At 48.7% G+C, this 16,357-nt stretch overlaps 1 protein-coding gene across 13 annotated transcripts in view; it reads right to left on the reverse strand.

The window, feature by feature from the left end:
- ZNF236 (zinc finger protein 236) overlaps positions 1–16,357 on the reverse strand; it is a 102,293-nt gene that overhangs the window by 19,674 nt on the left and 66,262 nt on the right. For 12 of the 13 annotated variants that reach the window (XM_049697653.1, XM_033406117.2, XM_049697654.1 and 9 more), the window contains 10 exons: positions 14,849–14,988; positions 13,386–13,537; positions 12,418–12,630; positions 10,527–10,809; positions 8,190–8,293; positions 6,189–6,554; positions 5,278–5,423; positions 4,946–5,186; positions 4,369–4,548; positions 1,521–1,676 (listed from right to left, as the gene is read on the reverse strand). In XM_049697653.1, coding sequence (XP_049553610.1) covers positions 1,521–1,676; positions 4,369–4,548; positions 4,946–5,186; positions 5,278–5,423; positions 6,189–6,554; positions 8,190–8,293; positions 10,527–10,809; positions 12,418–12,630; positions 13,386–13,537; positions 14,849–14,988 — 1,981 coding nt within the window. The remainder of the gene's footprint in view (positions 1–1,520; positions 1,677–4,368; positions 4,549–4,945; positions 5,187–5,277; positions 5,424–6,188; positions 6,555–8,189; positions 8,294–10,526; positions 10,810–12,417; positions 12,631–13,385; positions 13,538–14,848; positions 14,989–16,357) is intronic. The other variant, XM_049697652.1, reaches the window with a different exon arrangement.

A 16,357-nucleotide genomic window follows, 5' to 3' on the forward strand; every position in this document is an offset into this window, starting at 1 on the left:
TTCAGGAAACAGCTGCAGAAACAAGTTTGCTATGTAACTTGAGTAGTACATGATATACTGTAGAAGTCTTACCTATTACAGGCTAAATTATAACCTGAAAGTACTAGCTTTCATAGCCAATTAGAATATAAAACAAAATTCCCCTTAATTGCAAACAAAACCAAAAGATTCTCATTTCAAATTAATAAGTACAAGAATTCAGTTCTGGGATACAATTTTCTTAGAGCCCCAAAATTAAACAAGCAAACCGACGCAGGAGGGACAGAGTTAAGAGCAAAGTAGAGACAGGAACACACGGACAGCAGTGGTACAGTGGAAACGGTCATCGGCCAGAAGTCCAGATTTTGCATCTGCCCAGATCCGCCAACACGTGATTCCAACACGGCTCTTAACCAGCCGGGTGTCAGTTTACCCTTTAGCAAAGGGGAGGGGTGGACAGAAAGCCCCTCAGGGTCCTGAGTGGAACCTCACTGTGTGCAGCTGCCTCAGCTCACCGCCTGCTTCAGTTCAGCAAGTCCCCACCCTGCAGCATCTGCAGATCCATCAAGCCCTCACTCGCGGGGGAGAAATGCCCCCCCCACGGCCAGGGCTCCCGCCTCGGGAGGCCGCCCCGACCAGGTCAACCCCCCACCCCTGAGACGTGCTCGCTGGGCGCCCTTCTCCCCTTTATGTATCGCTACTGCCGTTAATCCTACACTGATTTACGGCTTCTTCAATAAACGTCTGCTCTGTTCGTTTCTAGGACCCAAAATGCAAGGGGACCGTAGTTGCCTTGCCCAACATGACACACCCAGATTTAGTATACTTCTTACCATACAGTATGCAATCTTTCAGTGAATAGAAGAATTACTGGCTAAGAAAGCATTTCAATTAAGCACGAAAAAAAGTCTAGCTGGGGGTACAAACATATCTAAAGATTAAATTTTTTTTCTCAAAAAATGATATACAGAGTTGGAAAATAAAGAGGGCTAAGAAAGTAATGAAATCTCTACAAGGTAAGGCAAACAGGTATGGCATCCTCAACTGTTAACGTTTACTTATGAAGCTGTGACCTATTTTACTGGAGCTCTTTTATTTTTTATTAAAGCCTATACTTCAAAACCTTAGTAAGATGTCTTCTTTTAATTCTGCCATCCTACATTCAGCTGGTGCCCAAACATTCCCACCGCAGGGCACAAAGTGACGAGCCAGAGGCACTTTCAGCCTGGGTGACACAGGGACAGCTTAGTGACTTGCAGACATACACAATGCCTTGCATATTTGAATAAGATTATTTACCTTTGTTCTTTAGAAGGTGGAAACGACCTTAAAAGGTTAATAACACTCGAGACAGTTCTGTGTCCTAGAATTATATACATAAGCCACTAATCATCACAGAATCACATCAAACGTATTAGAACGTGCAGTTGACACACTCGTCACGCAAGAAGACAGGCGACTTCTCTCTGCTGACCAGGTGCAGAGCCCTTTAACTATGAAACGTCATGAAGCCTCTCGCGGCTGGATCATTAGCTGCATACCTGAAGCGTTTAATGTTGCACTCTGTGAGAGAAGCTGATCATTGCTTATGGTCAAGGTGGCACCCGTAGATTGATTATTGATTGCAGGTGCTGACAATCTTATGCTTCCGTTCAGTTCACTACTTCCATTAGAACTGTGCTGAATAAGATCTTGACCTAAATAGAAATTAATACTGTGATATCTGAGAGTAACACATTAATTCACATACTGGCAAGTATGTTAAACATATAATAACATCCTTTTAAAAGTGAAAGCTATTTCATTTTTAATACTATTTAAAGAGAAAAAAAATTAAAATAAGACCATGAAATACATTTCCCAAAATGAAACTACCTGTTCACACTTTTTAAGCTATGAAGTTTTTAAGTGCGTCTTAAGAGTTCTACTTTAACCCAGCATTTAGGCACTTAGAGCTACACACTTTGTTGAATAAAACTTAAACTGAATTGGAAATACTTCCAAACATGGTGGACTCCCAGCTGCAGCACCGAGGGGCACGAGGGAGGGTACCAAGGCCTCCCTTGCGGCAGCAGTGGCCGCTACAGGTCTCCTGCGGGAGGGTCACTGCCCCACGGCGCTCTGGACGCGCACAGCAGGCTCAAGCACGCCGCGATGTACTCCCACCGAGAGACATGGGCTTCTGTCAGCTTCATTAGCTTGTAACCTTTACATTACAGCTTAATTGTATAATGTAATCAGATAGTATGGAAACAGAGGAACATGAAAATTAAAAACCCGAGCTGTTTCAATGAAAACCAAAAGACAAAAGGATGCTGCACTCAGCTTCATAATCACCGACACCCTCATGCCACACTAGAGAAACAGAACTGGGGAATGAGTCTGTGCAACAGGGGTGGAAGTGTGGGCAAAATAAAACGTGCAGAACTCCTACCAGCAGAGCAGACCCATTTTCAAAGACCTGCGGATAAATGCTCAAAATCGTGTAGGCATCGTTTTTCTGACTCTCTGCTTGACGTGGCTTTCTATTAATAACTAAAGACATCAGGTAAGAGCACTTTTACTTACACGACAACTGCGGGAGACTGAGGACCCTCCTCGCCTTTTACCCAATGTTTAACTTCTTTCCCAAACAGCTTAGGAATTGCTAAAGGTCTGTACACCTTAACTGAAGTAGTATTTGCATTCTAGCATTCGTAAGCATTTATAATTCTGTGCATTCATGGAAAACAGAACATTCGACAAAATAACCAAACATTTCTATAGCACAGCTAGATGCTCTCCACAGGTGACCACAAATTAAAAGTTTTTCTAGACTTCTCAGAATGCGACACGAAAATGTTGAGTTAGTAGTCCCCACAGCCAATTCTCATTACGCACAATAATGAGAAGTAAAGGAATAGGAAATCTTAAGCCCAGAGTTTGGGCAACCCTTATTTCATCAACTGACAAAGATTTCTCCTAGGATAACCCTTTTAAGCTTTTTTTTTTTTTAAATTGCAGTTATATTCACCTAATACACTAAAAATTAACAATAAAATAACTAAATGATCGATAATAGGAAAACATAGGAGAAACAGAAGTACAAGCCACAAAAACACATTTGCCGAACTATATGTTATGTGTTTTTTATATAGGACTAGCACAACCCCTCAAATATTGAGATTATGCAAGAAAAGTTAATTCGATCAACAAAACAGCTTTCTGAAAATAACTCTTCCATGTTTCCAACATTAAAATTCAAATATATATATATATATATATAAATACATATATATTAAATAAAAAAGAAGAGAGTTAGTGAATTAGATAAAATTCACAGTTAATTTCTGCTGCCTGCTAGCACCTAAACACCACTGCGTGTCACTGAGAAGCAAAGCTCCATCCAGGAACAGTTCCTCAAACTCTCACGTAAACTGAAAGGAATAAAGATGCCCCTCAAGAAAGCAAGCTTTTGGTTCTCTTCTCAATAACTACTCTTTCTTTTCCAATAATGATTTTTGCAGAAATCTCAGGCAACAGAGGTAATAACTACACTGACCGCTCACACGGCTATCAGCCCAGTATTCCAGCCACTGCCATACTCTGTCTCCAGGGAGGTTATTTTGACCCCAGCAAAATGTTCTTTTCTTTTCTTTAAAAAACAACAATCTCATAAGGTTGTTATGACACTTAAATGAGTTAATATTTGTCAAAGTTACTAGAACAGGACCTGGTGCACTGTAAGGGTCAAAAAATTGTTGCTAAATTTAAGAACCACTCAGTTAACACAAAGAGCTCATAGCTAAGTCATGTGGGCAAAGCGCACCTGTAAAATACGCTCCAGGCTAACTAAGATGAGAACACACTGTGAGAATTGATGCTCTATAAGGGGAAGAGCTGACCGTGAACGTCACAGGCCTGGAACAGGGAGCACATCAGCTGGTGACTCACATGGAGGATGAGCTTGCCAACCTCGGTGGCCTGGGCTGCCAAAGGGTGTCTTCCACCCACTTATCTAGTTCTACCATAATTTTCTACATAATCTGAGAAGAATTCTGAAAAGGTCAGGGGGGTAGGTATCTGTAATCTCCTAGTGTAACCACTTATACCGATTCAACTCCTTTAGCTCAAAGGAGCATGGTAAGAATTATGAAGCCATGGTTTTCTGCTCTTGGTTAAACAAAATATATCTGACAAAGCTACCTGGCTCAAACTGGACGTGCCGTGAGGAACCACCACGTTTAATCCCTGGTATCAGATGGGAGCTGCAGGATGACCATTCTCACATAAATTACGAACACTTCCTGAGGCACTGGATTTAGGCAAAGCTCAGTCTTACAGGAAAAAGATACAAAAGAGAGTTACCTAAACTGCAGGTGAAAGGATTTAAAAAATTTTAAGACTAACCGGAGATGGTCAGGGTGATTTCCTGCGGCGACCCCGAGGACGACGCAGCGGTGGGCCCGGCAGCCTGCGCCAGCACCTGGCTCAGGCTCGAGTTGTTAATGGTCAGGGTGATCTCATGGGGGCCACTGGAGGTGGACACCAGGCCTTGTGATGTCATCACCTGAGAGAGGTCTTGCGTGCCTGGTTATCATTATAAAACAGAACAAAGCTGGGCTTAAAAAAATAATCATTTCCTCCTTGTTCATATTAAAATATTTTAGTGCAACTGTTACTTTAAAAAGAGAAGGATTCAAAATACAGTATCAGTCATCTCTAATTCCTTAATCTGAAATCATTTAAAAACAAACAAAAAGCCTTATGAGGAAATAGGAAGCCGGTTCCATGAATGCAATCTCTGTGCATATACTGACTAAACATCATTTATCGTCAGAAAAGCTTACTTTATTCTTAGGACATTTATTCGTTAAGCTTTATAAAGAGAAGAAAACAGCATCCCAGTGTCCCCAAACCAAATCTGTGATGTCAGCAGCGAGCCGCAACTGCAGCTGTCACAACCAACCGAAGCGGCAGCTCTCACCACTGCTGCTGGTGGTCAGCACGGAATCCTGCTCCGAGAGCGGGCCTATGGTCAGGTTGGCAGACGTCACCGTGGGCTGCAAGGACAGGCCTGAGATGGGCTGGAGGACCACGCTGGCCGGGACTGTACTGTCTGGTGTCTGAAGGGAGCTGTGCTGCGGGGTCAGGCCGGGCTCCACGGTTGGCTGTGGAGCAAGCAGGTTACCCTGCTGTAGCGTCTGCTGCAGGACGCTTGGGTCAATCTGAAAGCACAGAGGTTGTTGTGATGGAAATTTCACGCTGAGTGTGACTCAGACCATCTGAAAGCACAGAAAAGCCTGGTGGGCGTCGCACCTGTAGCGTGATATTATTAATGCTGGAAGCGTCGATCCCAGAGATTTGAACACTGGGTGCAACCAGGTTAGCCGCCAACTGTAACTGTATGCCCTCGAGGGTGGCCAGGCTTCCGTCTGTCAGAGACACTGTCCAGTCGCCGCCAGCTGCAGAGGAAGAACAGGAATGACTGCGTACCAGACACTTTCTCAAACAGGAAAAACACACTGGGCTTCTAAATACAGAAGTTCTAAACACATACCGACATGACCTAGTTAACAAATACTAATATTTACTTTACACAGGCACACACATATCTAATTTAATCATCACAAAACAAACCTTGTGAAATAGAAAATAATATTATCCATTTTAAACACATCAGGAAACTAGGCTCAAAGAGATCACACTGATCAGCCCAAGATTTAAAACAACGCTATTATTTTGTCTTGTTATGCTTTAATTGCACCATGGGTCATGAAACTGAAAGAAAGCCACTTAAGATGTCCAGTAGCTACTAACAGTTGCTACGTTATTTGTGAGTGCACAAAAAACCCAACTGACTAAAATTTAATGCTTTTCAAATACTGTGTGACCCAAGAGCAATTGGATAACTCGTATATGAGAAGCAAGGTTCACGGGTAGCTATAAATTACGTCTCGCTATTAAGTTTGTGAGAATACTAAAAAAGAAACAGGTTTAAGCCCATCAAACGAAACAAAGAGCTGAAGCCTGAAATGCAGAAGTGACATTAGAAAGAATGGGAAACGGAAAGGCAGCTGCGTCTGGAAGTCAGGACTTCAACCTCCCGCGACCTCGCGGGAAACCCTCAGGAAGGGCAGTGTCCTGAGGCTGAAGGTCGCGCCCCCCACCCCACCCCCCCTGCCCCCGTCCCGGCGTCCACAGCCCTGGTGCCTGTCAGCCCTACTCACCGGACACGGAGGCGGGAAGGACGGCCTGGCCCAGCAGGCCCTGCTGCAGCAGACTCTGGTCCAGCTGCCCCGCCAGCACGGGGCTGTTCATGATGAACACGCTGGGGTCGGAGGAGGGCGGAGGGGGCGCGCTCACGGGCTGCGGCCCTTCCGGCGGCCCCCGGGGCCCAGGCTTCCTGGCTTTCTTAGGGTCCGGTTTGTAGTGAAACTGCATGTGAGTCTTCCTCCGCCCGGACGTGCGGAAACGCAGCTCACAGTGGGGACACTTGAACGGCTTTGCTCCTGTGTGCAGACGCATGTGGACCTTCAGGCTCCCCTTAGTGGAGAAGGCGTTGCTGCAGACGTGGCAGCTGAAGAGCTTCTGACCTGGGAGAAGAAGCCGTGCGTCAGCGGGCTGGCCGGGTCGCCCCCGTCGGCCAGCGGCCTGGCTGCCACCACGCCGCGTCCACCATCCCCCACGCTCCCCGGGGCCCCTCGCTCCGGAGGGCCGGTGGCTGGAAAACTTAAAAGTAAGCGAAGTTCACTGTCGAGGATCCGAATTCAGTCTTTCCACGACACGGAGGCACACCAAGCCCTGCCGGAAGCGGGGACCCGCCCTGCATCTCGGGCTCCGCACCCTGATTTTACGAAGCGTGAGCTCACGCCTCACCGGTCTTCTCCGCTGACAAAGGGGCGCCCGAGCCGCCGGCACAGGTGGAAGCCGCCCGGCAGACTGCGCTGCGGGCGCACGTGCCCAGCTCCTGGGGCACCAAGTCCTCTAACACACGCGTGCTGCGGGGCGAAGAAGGCCGGGCAGGCGGGGCTGGGCGCGGCGGCAGGGCCCCGGGACTGGCGGCGCCTGCTCCCCTCGCGCTGCTCGGGCCGCAGAAGTCAGCTGAGGGGGGCCCTGGAAGGTGTCTTTCCAGAGATTCTCTTCCTAGTCCTGATGCCCGGGAGCCCACACGGAGGCTTGGTGCGCAGGAGGCGTCCTTAGGGTGGCCGGCACCTGCCGCGTGAGCTACCACGCGAGACCCGGGACACAAAGCCACTAAGCGGGTCCCTCCTGACCCTCGGCAGTGCCCAGGGCTGCAGGGGAGGGTCAAGCACAGATCCTAAGGAAACAACAGAAGAACTGTCCGTAGAATAGGCAGCTGAAGGACTTCGTGATTCTGTTTACCTAATTCCACACACGAACCCATCAGAAAAGAATCACAGGACTGTACGCCTATGTGTGAAATTCCACTTGTACCCCCTTGGTCAATTCTGCTTACGGCCAAAACTTCAGAGTGTAAATTGGTGTGACAGTCACAATCCTACGCGTCCTCATGACGCTAACGTTTACTCCGTGTTTACCAGGTGCCACTTTTACTTTTCTAGGCAATTTAAACCGGGGGGTGGGGGGAGGGTGCTCGTGTTTGCCCCATTTTCTACATGACGGATGGGCGGGTCAGAGAAGTAGCTCACAAGTGAGGACAGACTCCAACCGGGCAGAGGCCCAGGGCCGCCTTCTCACCCACGAGGGCGCACCGTGCACAATCAAGAAGCGAAGGTTGAGCACGTTTTACTTAGGATGATTAACCTTCAGTTCCTCACATAAGATGAAGAAAATGGCCATGAAATTTGGACGTTAATTGTTTTCCTTTATCAGATTTTCCCCCCACAGAAACAGAATTGCTACCTGGTAAGTGTAATCAGATTTGTGAAATCCCCAGTTTTCACAGAATTTCAACAAACTGAAACTCTGGCCTGAATGAGACTAAGAGGTAATCTTTCTAACACAGGTATTTAACTCTGAGTAAGACAACTTACAACGCCACATCTGAGACCTAGATCCTTTCCTTTGGTGTCAGAGATCACTTTCTCCATGTTGGGAATCACAAATCTTCTATATTCATTTCTTCATGGTTCCTGATTTTTAAGCTTTGTTTCATCTTGAAGGTATGTGTGCAAAAAAAATACATAGGAACAAGTATAAAATGCTGTCGGAAGGCATCTACCAACAGTGCAGGTGTTTGCTCTTACCTGTGTGAGTCTTCACGTGGCAGTCCAGGGTAGATTTAACAGTGAAACTCTTCCCACATTCATCGCATTTATATGGCTTTTCTCCAGTGTGGATTCGAACATGCCTAGCCAGAAAGCATTTGCAATTAAGTGTCTTTCTTTTTAACTTTATACGCAATTTACAAACAACTTCATGATTTAAAATTTATAGCTATCCATATAAATAAAAATTATGCGTGACTATGTACTGAATAAATTTAGCAAAACAAAACTTTTAAGCTTCACTCTATATAAATAACACCATAAACAAATCCACAAGACAACAAAGTAATCTGCAAGACCAATGAAAACAAGGCTAACTTTCCTGAAAACCAAAGAGAATCTTACAAATCAGCAGTAAGACAAGAAATATCACAGCAGAAAAACAGGCAACACACAGGCAGCGTAGAGAAGAAACACACGCACCCAAATGCCACATGAAAAGGTATTCCCCAGCCTCAGAATTTAAAAAGAGCAAGTTAAAATGACAAGCCATCCCTTTCCCATCTGTCTGATGATGACCCACTGTCGGCTGGGTGGCCTAGGAGCAGGTGTTCAGAGGCTGGGGGATGTAAACGGCACAGCCCTCGGAGGCCAGTGGGTGTGTCCATCAGCACTGACCCCGGGCACCCACACAGGTGCACACAAAGCACAGGACAGTGGGGCTGGCCTAGTGATTCCACACTGAAAACTAGGCAGTCATCAACAGGGGTCTGGGATGCCCACACGACAACAAGACGTCGCCGTGAAGGATGAAAGAGGTGGGCGGGTACTGACAAAGATGTCTGAGACCCCACAATATGTAACAATTAAACCGAGACCAGAATTGCATAAGTTAATGCTGACGTATGAGTAGACATTTCTGAAAAAACGCACAGAAGAAACTGCTAATAGCGCTTGTCTCTGGGGAGGGGAAGGCTCTCCCTTCATAACCTCCTCCGCTGTTTTCGGTCCTGGCTCGCTTCACCAGGACGTCTGTCCAGTACGCAGTGCGGGCAGCTGAGCCTCGCACGACTGTTAAATGAAGGACAGAGGAGAAGGCAGGCCGGCTGCCAGGCCGCAGCAGGCTTCTCGTTTCCAGGGGCACCTGCCGCCTCGCCCCCTCACGGGGGTGCAGGGTCAGCAGTCCCGCCTCCGGGGCGCACCTCCGGGCCCGGCTGGCTGCTCGTCAGCACCACCCGCCGGCTACGCGCTGCAGACCTTCTCAGCGGCGCGACGATGCCCACGGGGCTGCCCAGCAGGACACCCTCGTCCGCGATTCACACCCCTGCCTCCCGCTGGGGCCCTGCCCCGCCCCGCACCCAGCGTGTTGCTCCCTTGCGGCCACCGCCCGGTCCTCTCCTAGCTGAGGGTTCCAGCGTCTCACTCCCGGCCTCGGAGTCCACATGCTGTCATCTTCTTAGCTCGTTCCTCCTCCCCACCCGCCGGGACACGACGCCATCTCGGCTCCGCGCCCAAGCCTGGCCCGGCCTTGCCCACTGCCCCTCGCCCGTCTACCCGTCCCTCTCTCACTGGCACATGCCCCTTCCTGCCCGGCAGGAATACAAGGGCAGGCGTTACTAGCTGCGCTCACGCGAGGAGCACTTCCAGCCTAGCAGCTTCTGGGCAGCCTGTCTGCCCTCCCGTCACATGCAGGGCTCTGTGCGACAGAGAGGGACAGGAAGACGCCTCTTTGGTTTTCTGAAGCAGCCGGCTCTCTTATTACCCGTCTTGAAATCCCGACAGCTCCTCCGTTCAATCACCCTCTACCTTTTACCCAGCAGTTCCACCTCCTGAAGCAAAAGACGAGCGCCCCCCCGGCCCCACCCCGTAAACGAAAATCCTCCAAATGTTTTAAGAGAGTGCTGTACTTCGGCCTTCTTTCCTGGAGCCCGTCTGTCAGCTGCCCTCCGCCACTCTGCCAGACCGCACGTCAATCACCGCCTCGCGGCTGATGTGGACTCGACCCCCAGCGCTCGGGCCACCTCCCCGTGTGATGGAGCCTCGCGCCATACAGACCGGTCACCCTGTGGGGCGGGCAGGAACCCGCTGCTGTTCTGAGCGCCTACAAGGCTGGGCTCAGCGCCGCATCTTCCTCAGGAAATCATTTTTAATTCTTTTACTGCTACCACCGTCACACAGAAATAAGCACAAGCACCCACAGAGCAAGCAGACTTCTAGCTAACGTGCTCAATGAGCTCACAAGGAAGCCTCCAAACGCACACGGGCCTGCAACCAGGACTCAAGAGAGGAAGGAGCCACTCAGAAGGCATCAGCACGGGTTGCCGAGGAGCGCGCAGACCGCACGCCCACCCCCGGGGCAGCGGGCCTGCACCGCACCTGACCAGGTCGCTGGGCTTCTTGAAGCTCTTGGGGCAGTAGGAGCAGCAGTTGGCGTGCTTGGGCTCGGCCTCCAGCTCCGCCTGCCTGTCCTTCATCTCGCTGACGCGGTCCTTCTCGGCGGCCGACTGCACCAGCACCTGCTCTGAGACGGTGGCGCTCTCCTGCGGCCCAATCTTGGCCAGCTGCGCCGTCTCCTCCTCTGTGAAGGTGATGACCTCGGGACGAGCCTTTCTACACACGTTTCTTTCAGAACTGTCTTCCTCTTCCTCCAGACCCATCTCTAAACAACATGTAGGAAAAAGGATCAAATCCTAATAAAAAACTAAATGTAACAGAACAACTAAAACAAAACATTTAACTTAAATATGTAAGGTTAAAATTAGCAACTCAATGAGGCTATATTTGGGATGGTAAAGGGTTTTTTCCCACCACTGTCTATTGAGAAGCTGGTCAGGGTGGAAAGGCCATGCCTCGGGGGAGGGGTCACTGCCAAGGGCAGATGCCGTGGCTGACGGTCTCCGCCAGCCCTGCCAGCAGGCTGGCAGTGGGCTCTGAACGGGTCAGTGTCCGCACGAGTCAACAGTGCTCATACACACAGACGTTCATTTATCAACACGGACACAAAGTGAATTAGCGTAAGAGGACGAGCAGCCCGAAGGAAGAGACCAAACTGATAACTGGCAAACAGCCGCCAATTAAAAAGACTCACTGAAAGGAAAGAAAACACTTAAAAAATATGTATGTTGAAGTATTCTCTCAGTGAAATGTGAGGATATATTTACATCCATTAAAAAGAAAGAATAAGCTGCTGTTAAAATGTAACCGAGAAGGAAAAAAAGGTTTGGCTGGGGACAGGGGACAGGGGGACTTTATTATTGCACAGATGGCTAAAAAAGTTTTTTAAAAAACAGTAGAGACACTAAATAGCAAAACGGACGGCGGTCAGAGCCAAAACAGTGAACTAAAAACTGACGGATGGCCCTCGAAGTCGCACCCCCATCTCAGCACGCTCACTCCGCCAGCACCAACGGTGTGAGGTGCACAGTGCCGGCTGCAGCACTGACAGGAGCCCAGGCCCCAGGACACCGTGTAAACTATCGATAGCATAACTCACGCTGCACATGGAACAAGGTCGTTTAAAAGATTTAGAACGCTGTGCACTGGCGCCCTGTGTCAGGATCTATGCAAGGTGCACGTTCTGTCACCGTAATTTCACTCTGGAACTTGCTAAGAAGAAATCATCTCACAGGTACAAAAAGTATAGGCACAAAGTAATCCTCCTGGGATTCCTATACTTGGGGTGGGAACTGGGCCCATCAGCTCGTCTCCCGCTTAAGTTAGCTTCACGGTATCTCGTGTCGATCAGATGAGAATGTGCGTGGTGAGTAAGCACAGCGCCGAGGGTTAAAGCCCCCTGACCGCCAGCTCCTCCTGTTACACTGCAGCACTGGGCAGCCACTGCGCATCCAGCAACAGGAAACCGTGTAATGAAACACAGCGGAATTCCGTGCAGTCGTTAGAACTGATGCACACCCGTGCTCACTAATACCAAATTCGCCTGTAATGAACACCCATGCACGACAACACTGCATGTAACGTGCTTTCCTATCAGGGAATTCAGGTCCACCTACGCGTGCGTACATGCATGCATGGGCGACAGCCTGCCCTGTGCGGGGACGCTGGTATCTTGGTGCCTGGTGACCAGTGAGGTGAGAAGTTTTCCTCTTCGTGCCTCCCGAATCTTTCTTTCAAAGAGCAAATTATGATTGCTTTCATAATCAGAAAATGAAATAAGTTAATATACTGGTACAAATCACCTCTGCAATGAGTTAATCACTAAGTTTCAGCATCGGCTGATGATAAACCTGAATCAACAAAGGGACCACACCTCCTCCTTCTGCCTCTCCCGGTGCTGACCCAGCCGAGGGGACTGTCTGGTGCCTCTTCATGTGCTTTTTACAATGGACTGTGGTTCGGAAGCCCTGCTCACAAAACGGACACTTGTAGGGCTTCATGCTCATGTGCGTGGCCGTGTGCCTGGTGAGGCTGCCGTTGGTTGTGAAGGAAGCGTTGCAGACGCTGCAGCTGAACGCCTTTTCTCCTGCGACAGCAGAGACGGGGTCAGAACACGTTCGTTACCTGAAAACCGCACGCGGTCAAAGCAAAGATGCGCTCAACAAGCTGCAAAACCGAAGAGCATGTACTTGCTGTGGTCTCCAATTTTTAGGAATAGAGGGTCTTTCAAGAAGGTTATTTTAAGAAGACGGACGGTCATAATGAAGCAGACAGATCATACTAAGCCCTGACAAGATGTGAAATCATTGCTGGTGGACAAGGAAAATGGTGCGGCCACTCTGGAAAGGCCATTCTGGTTTGGTAAACCCCAAGGTTTAAACAGTTATCGTATGACCAAGCAAGTCCACTCCTAAACAGAGAAGCGAAAGCTTGCATCCACGCAGAAACGCACAAAACGTTCACAGCAAGATTATTCCTGATAGCCAAAAACCGGCAACACCTCAGCTGTCCAACAGCTGATGAGCGGACAGGCAGAACGTGGTTTCTCCACACAGTGGACTACTGTTTGGCTATAAGAATAAGTGTGACACATGCTACAACGTGGGTGGACCTTGAACACGTGCTGAGTGAGGGAAGCCAGTGACAAAAGGCACTGTGTCGTATGGTTCCGTTTACAGGAAGAGCCCGGAACAGGCAAAACCACACAGACAGGAAACAGGTCAGTGGTTGCCTGGGGCTGGGGGCCCTGAGGGGTGTGATGAAAATGCGCTAGAATTCATATGCTCTAGAATCACGTATGGTTTTCCACGTGTTTACGTCCAGTGCGGGGCAGACAATGACCTGTGTGTGTCTTCTCGTGGGACTTGAGGACCCCAGAGGAAACGAAGCCACGTCCACAGAGCTTGCACTTGTAGGGCTTCTCCCCGGTGTGTGACCGCACGTGCTGCTTCAAGTGGCTGGATTTCTTAAAGCCTTTGTTGCAATAGTCACATCTATACACACAATACAGACCACGTTAATTCACAGCATGATCACAAATGCAACACCTGAGAAGGGAAGAAAAGCAAACACGCTTCACCAGCAATCAGTAAACCATCAGGCCTAACTGTTACAGAAAGCAGCTATGCTTCCAACACTTAGAACACTGAAACACTAGCGAGAAAAACTTGTTAGATCAAACTCTGCTCTAACTGCACCCTTAAACATATTTTATTATTTCAAAGTTAGTAAGACCTACAGCAGTTCTCCAGGAGAAATAAAATTTGATTAACTACAAACTATTCCTTTAAACATAACAGGGAATTCATCATGTGCTACCTTCTTTACCAAGTCATAAGATGCTGCAAACCCTTCTGCTGCATGAGGGTCAGAATCACCTGAGTCTAGACACTTGGATATGTCAGTTTGTTATACTCTTTAGTTGATAAAATACTTTACCAAACAGATGCTACTGACCTATTTTGAATAATATATAAATATGTAGTGTTATTTTCCTCTCAGTTGTTATGAAATATATTAAAATTAAGGATGAAACAATTATAAATTTCAAAATTCCTATTCACATATTATTAGAAAATTTTTAAAAATTCTGAAAGCTTATTCCATTTTATTTCCCTATTTTTTCCATTTCCAGGTTTTAATCTGTGATAGAAAGGTACACAGAGCACACAGCTCGGCACACAGCAGCAAGTTCTTAATAAGTGTTGAATGAACGAATGGGGAATGAATGAATGGCCAGAAGTCCAGGAATGCCCAAGCAGATGTCACAAAGGAATCACAAGAAAACGTTACACTAATCTCACTTAAAAATACCCGTGCAAGATCCCAAATTAAACATTAACAAATACTTGTTGAATAAATGGAAGTGTGACTTAAGTATCAGGAGGTTATATATAAAACACACAAAGAGCCGTGGACAAAAAGGCACGATATAAATTCAAGTTATTTCTGAAAACACGGTAACAGCAGCCTAGAGTGGGGACAGGAAGCTAGAGCAGAGTAGTTTATGGGTACAGGCTGCTGCGTCCAAACCCTGCCCATGTCACTTATTAGCTGTAGAAGCTTTAGCAAGTGAGTCTCTTTTGTCTCAGATACTTTCTTTATAAAATGGGGGTGACGACAGGCCCTGTTTCCCAGAGCTTTTGTGAAGCTGCAGGAACGGTGCAGGTGGGCACTGGGCGCAGCAGGACGGGCTGCAGCCCAAGTGCGCGCACCCGGAGGAGCGTGCGTACCCGTAGGAGCGTGCGTACCCGTAGGAGCGTGCGTACCCCTAGGAGCGTGCGCACCCGGAGGAGCGTGCGCACCCGGAGGAGCGCGCGTACCCGGAGGAGCGCGCGTACCTGTAGGAGCGCCGGCTCTGCTCCTCGCTGTCGTCCAGGAACGGGGGACGTGGCGCCTGCAGCCCCAGCTCCTGCTGGGGTGACTCCTGAACCAAACGACTTGTCTAAAACATAGTAGAAGCACAGAGCAGACTGCTTGAGCATCTATGAATGAATACAAACACCTAACAACTAAGGATAAGAACACTCATAAATGTGGATTTAAAAGGAAGAAACCCCAATTAGGTTGTTGCAATCATTTGGGCCAAATTAATAACAAAAATCATCTATACCAATTTTAATGAAGAAATACTTATTTTATTTTCCATTAACTTGCTTTAATCTTTCCTTTTTTTTTTTTTTTTTTTTTTTTGCGGTATGCGGGCCTCTCACTGTTGTGGCCTCTCCCATTGTGGAGCACAGGCTCCGGACGCGTAGGCTCAGCGGCCATGGCTCACGGGCCCAGCCGCTCCACAGCATGTGGGATCTTCCCGGACCGGGGCATGAACCCGTGTCCCCTGCATCGGCAGGCAGACTCTCAACCACTGCGCCACCAGGGAAGCCCAATCTTTCCATATTTTTTATGTCTATTAAGAGACTACTCTTTCATCTGCTCTATTCTTACTGAGAGTGAACAAAACGCCCTGCTTTCTTAAAATACTAAGTCCCCTCGCTTGTCACAAAATCACAGGGGGAGAAAGCATGTTCCCAGCCCAGGAGCAGCAGGCCTGGAGACAGCAGTCCCTTAACTCAACACCTTCTGGCCACAGGTGGTGCAGCCCAGGGACTGGGCAAAGAGCTGCAGGAAACACCCATGTTCAGTGGACAGAGCACAGGCTGACCTTCAGGACATGGGGGACAGGCGCAGGAGAGGCCAGAACAGTGGAGAACCTACCTGCGTGCACGCATTTCCCCTGGCTTCCAGGACCCACCCCGAAAAGCCACAAGTGAGCGGGTGTGCAGTCTTGCTCAGAGGGCCGAGTGAAGGCAAGCCACAGAGACGCATGCCCCCCACCACCCAGATTCAGCGCCTACTGTCAATTACGCAGCTTCGAGCTGGGAAAACGTGCTCTGAAAATTTCACTGGAGGGTCCAGGTCCTCCACTTGGCAAAAGTTACCCACAGGGTCTTTTAAAGAGAGAAAATAAGGACTTCCCTGGTGGCGCAGTGGTTAAAAATTCTGCCTGCCAATGCAGGGGACACGGGTTCGAGCCTTGGTCCGGGAAGATCGCACATGCCGCGGAGCAACTAAGCCCTGTGTGCCACAACTACTGAGCCTGTGCCCTAGAGGCCGCGAGCCACAACTACTGAAGCCCGCACGCCTAGAGCCCGTGCTCTGCAACAAGAGAATCCACCGCCATGAGAAGCCCGTGCATCGCAACCAAGAGTAGCCCCCGCTCGCCACAACCAGAGAAAGCCTGCGCGCAGCAACGAAAACCCAACGCAGCCCCCCAAAAAATTAAAAAAGTAAATATTAAAAAAAGAGAGAGAGGG

Source organism: Orcinus orca, chromosome 15 (assembly GCF_937001465.1).
Source record: "Orcinus orca chromosome 15, mOrcOrc1.1, whole genome shotgun sequence".
Classification (NCBI taxonomy): domain Eukaryota; kingdom Metazoa; phylum Chordata; class Mammalia; order Artiodactyla; family Delphinidae; genus Orcinus; species Orcinus orca.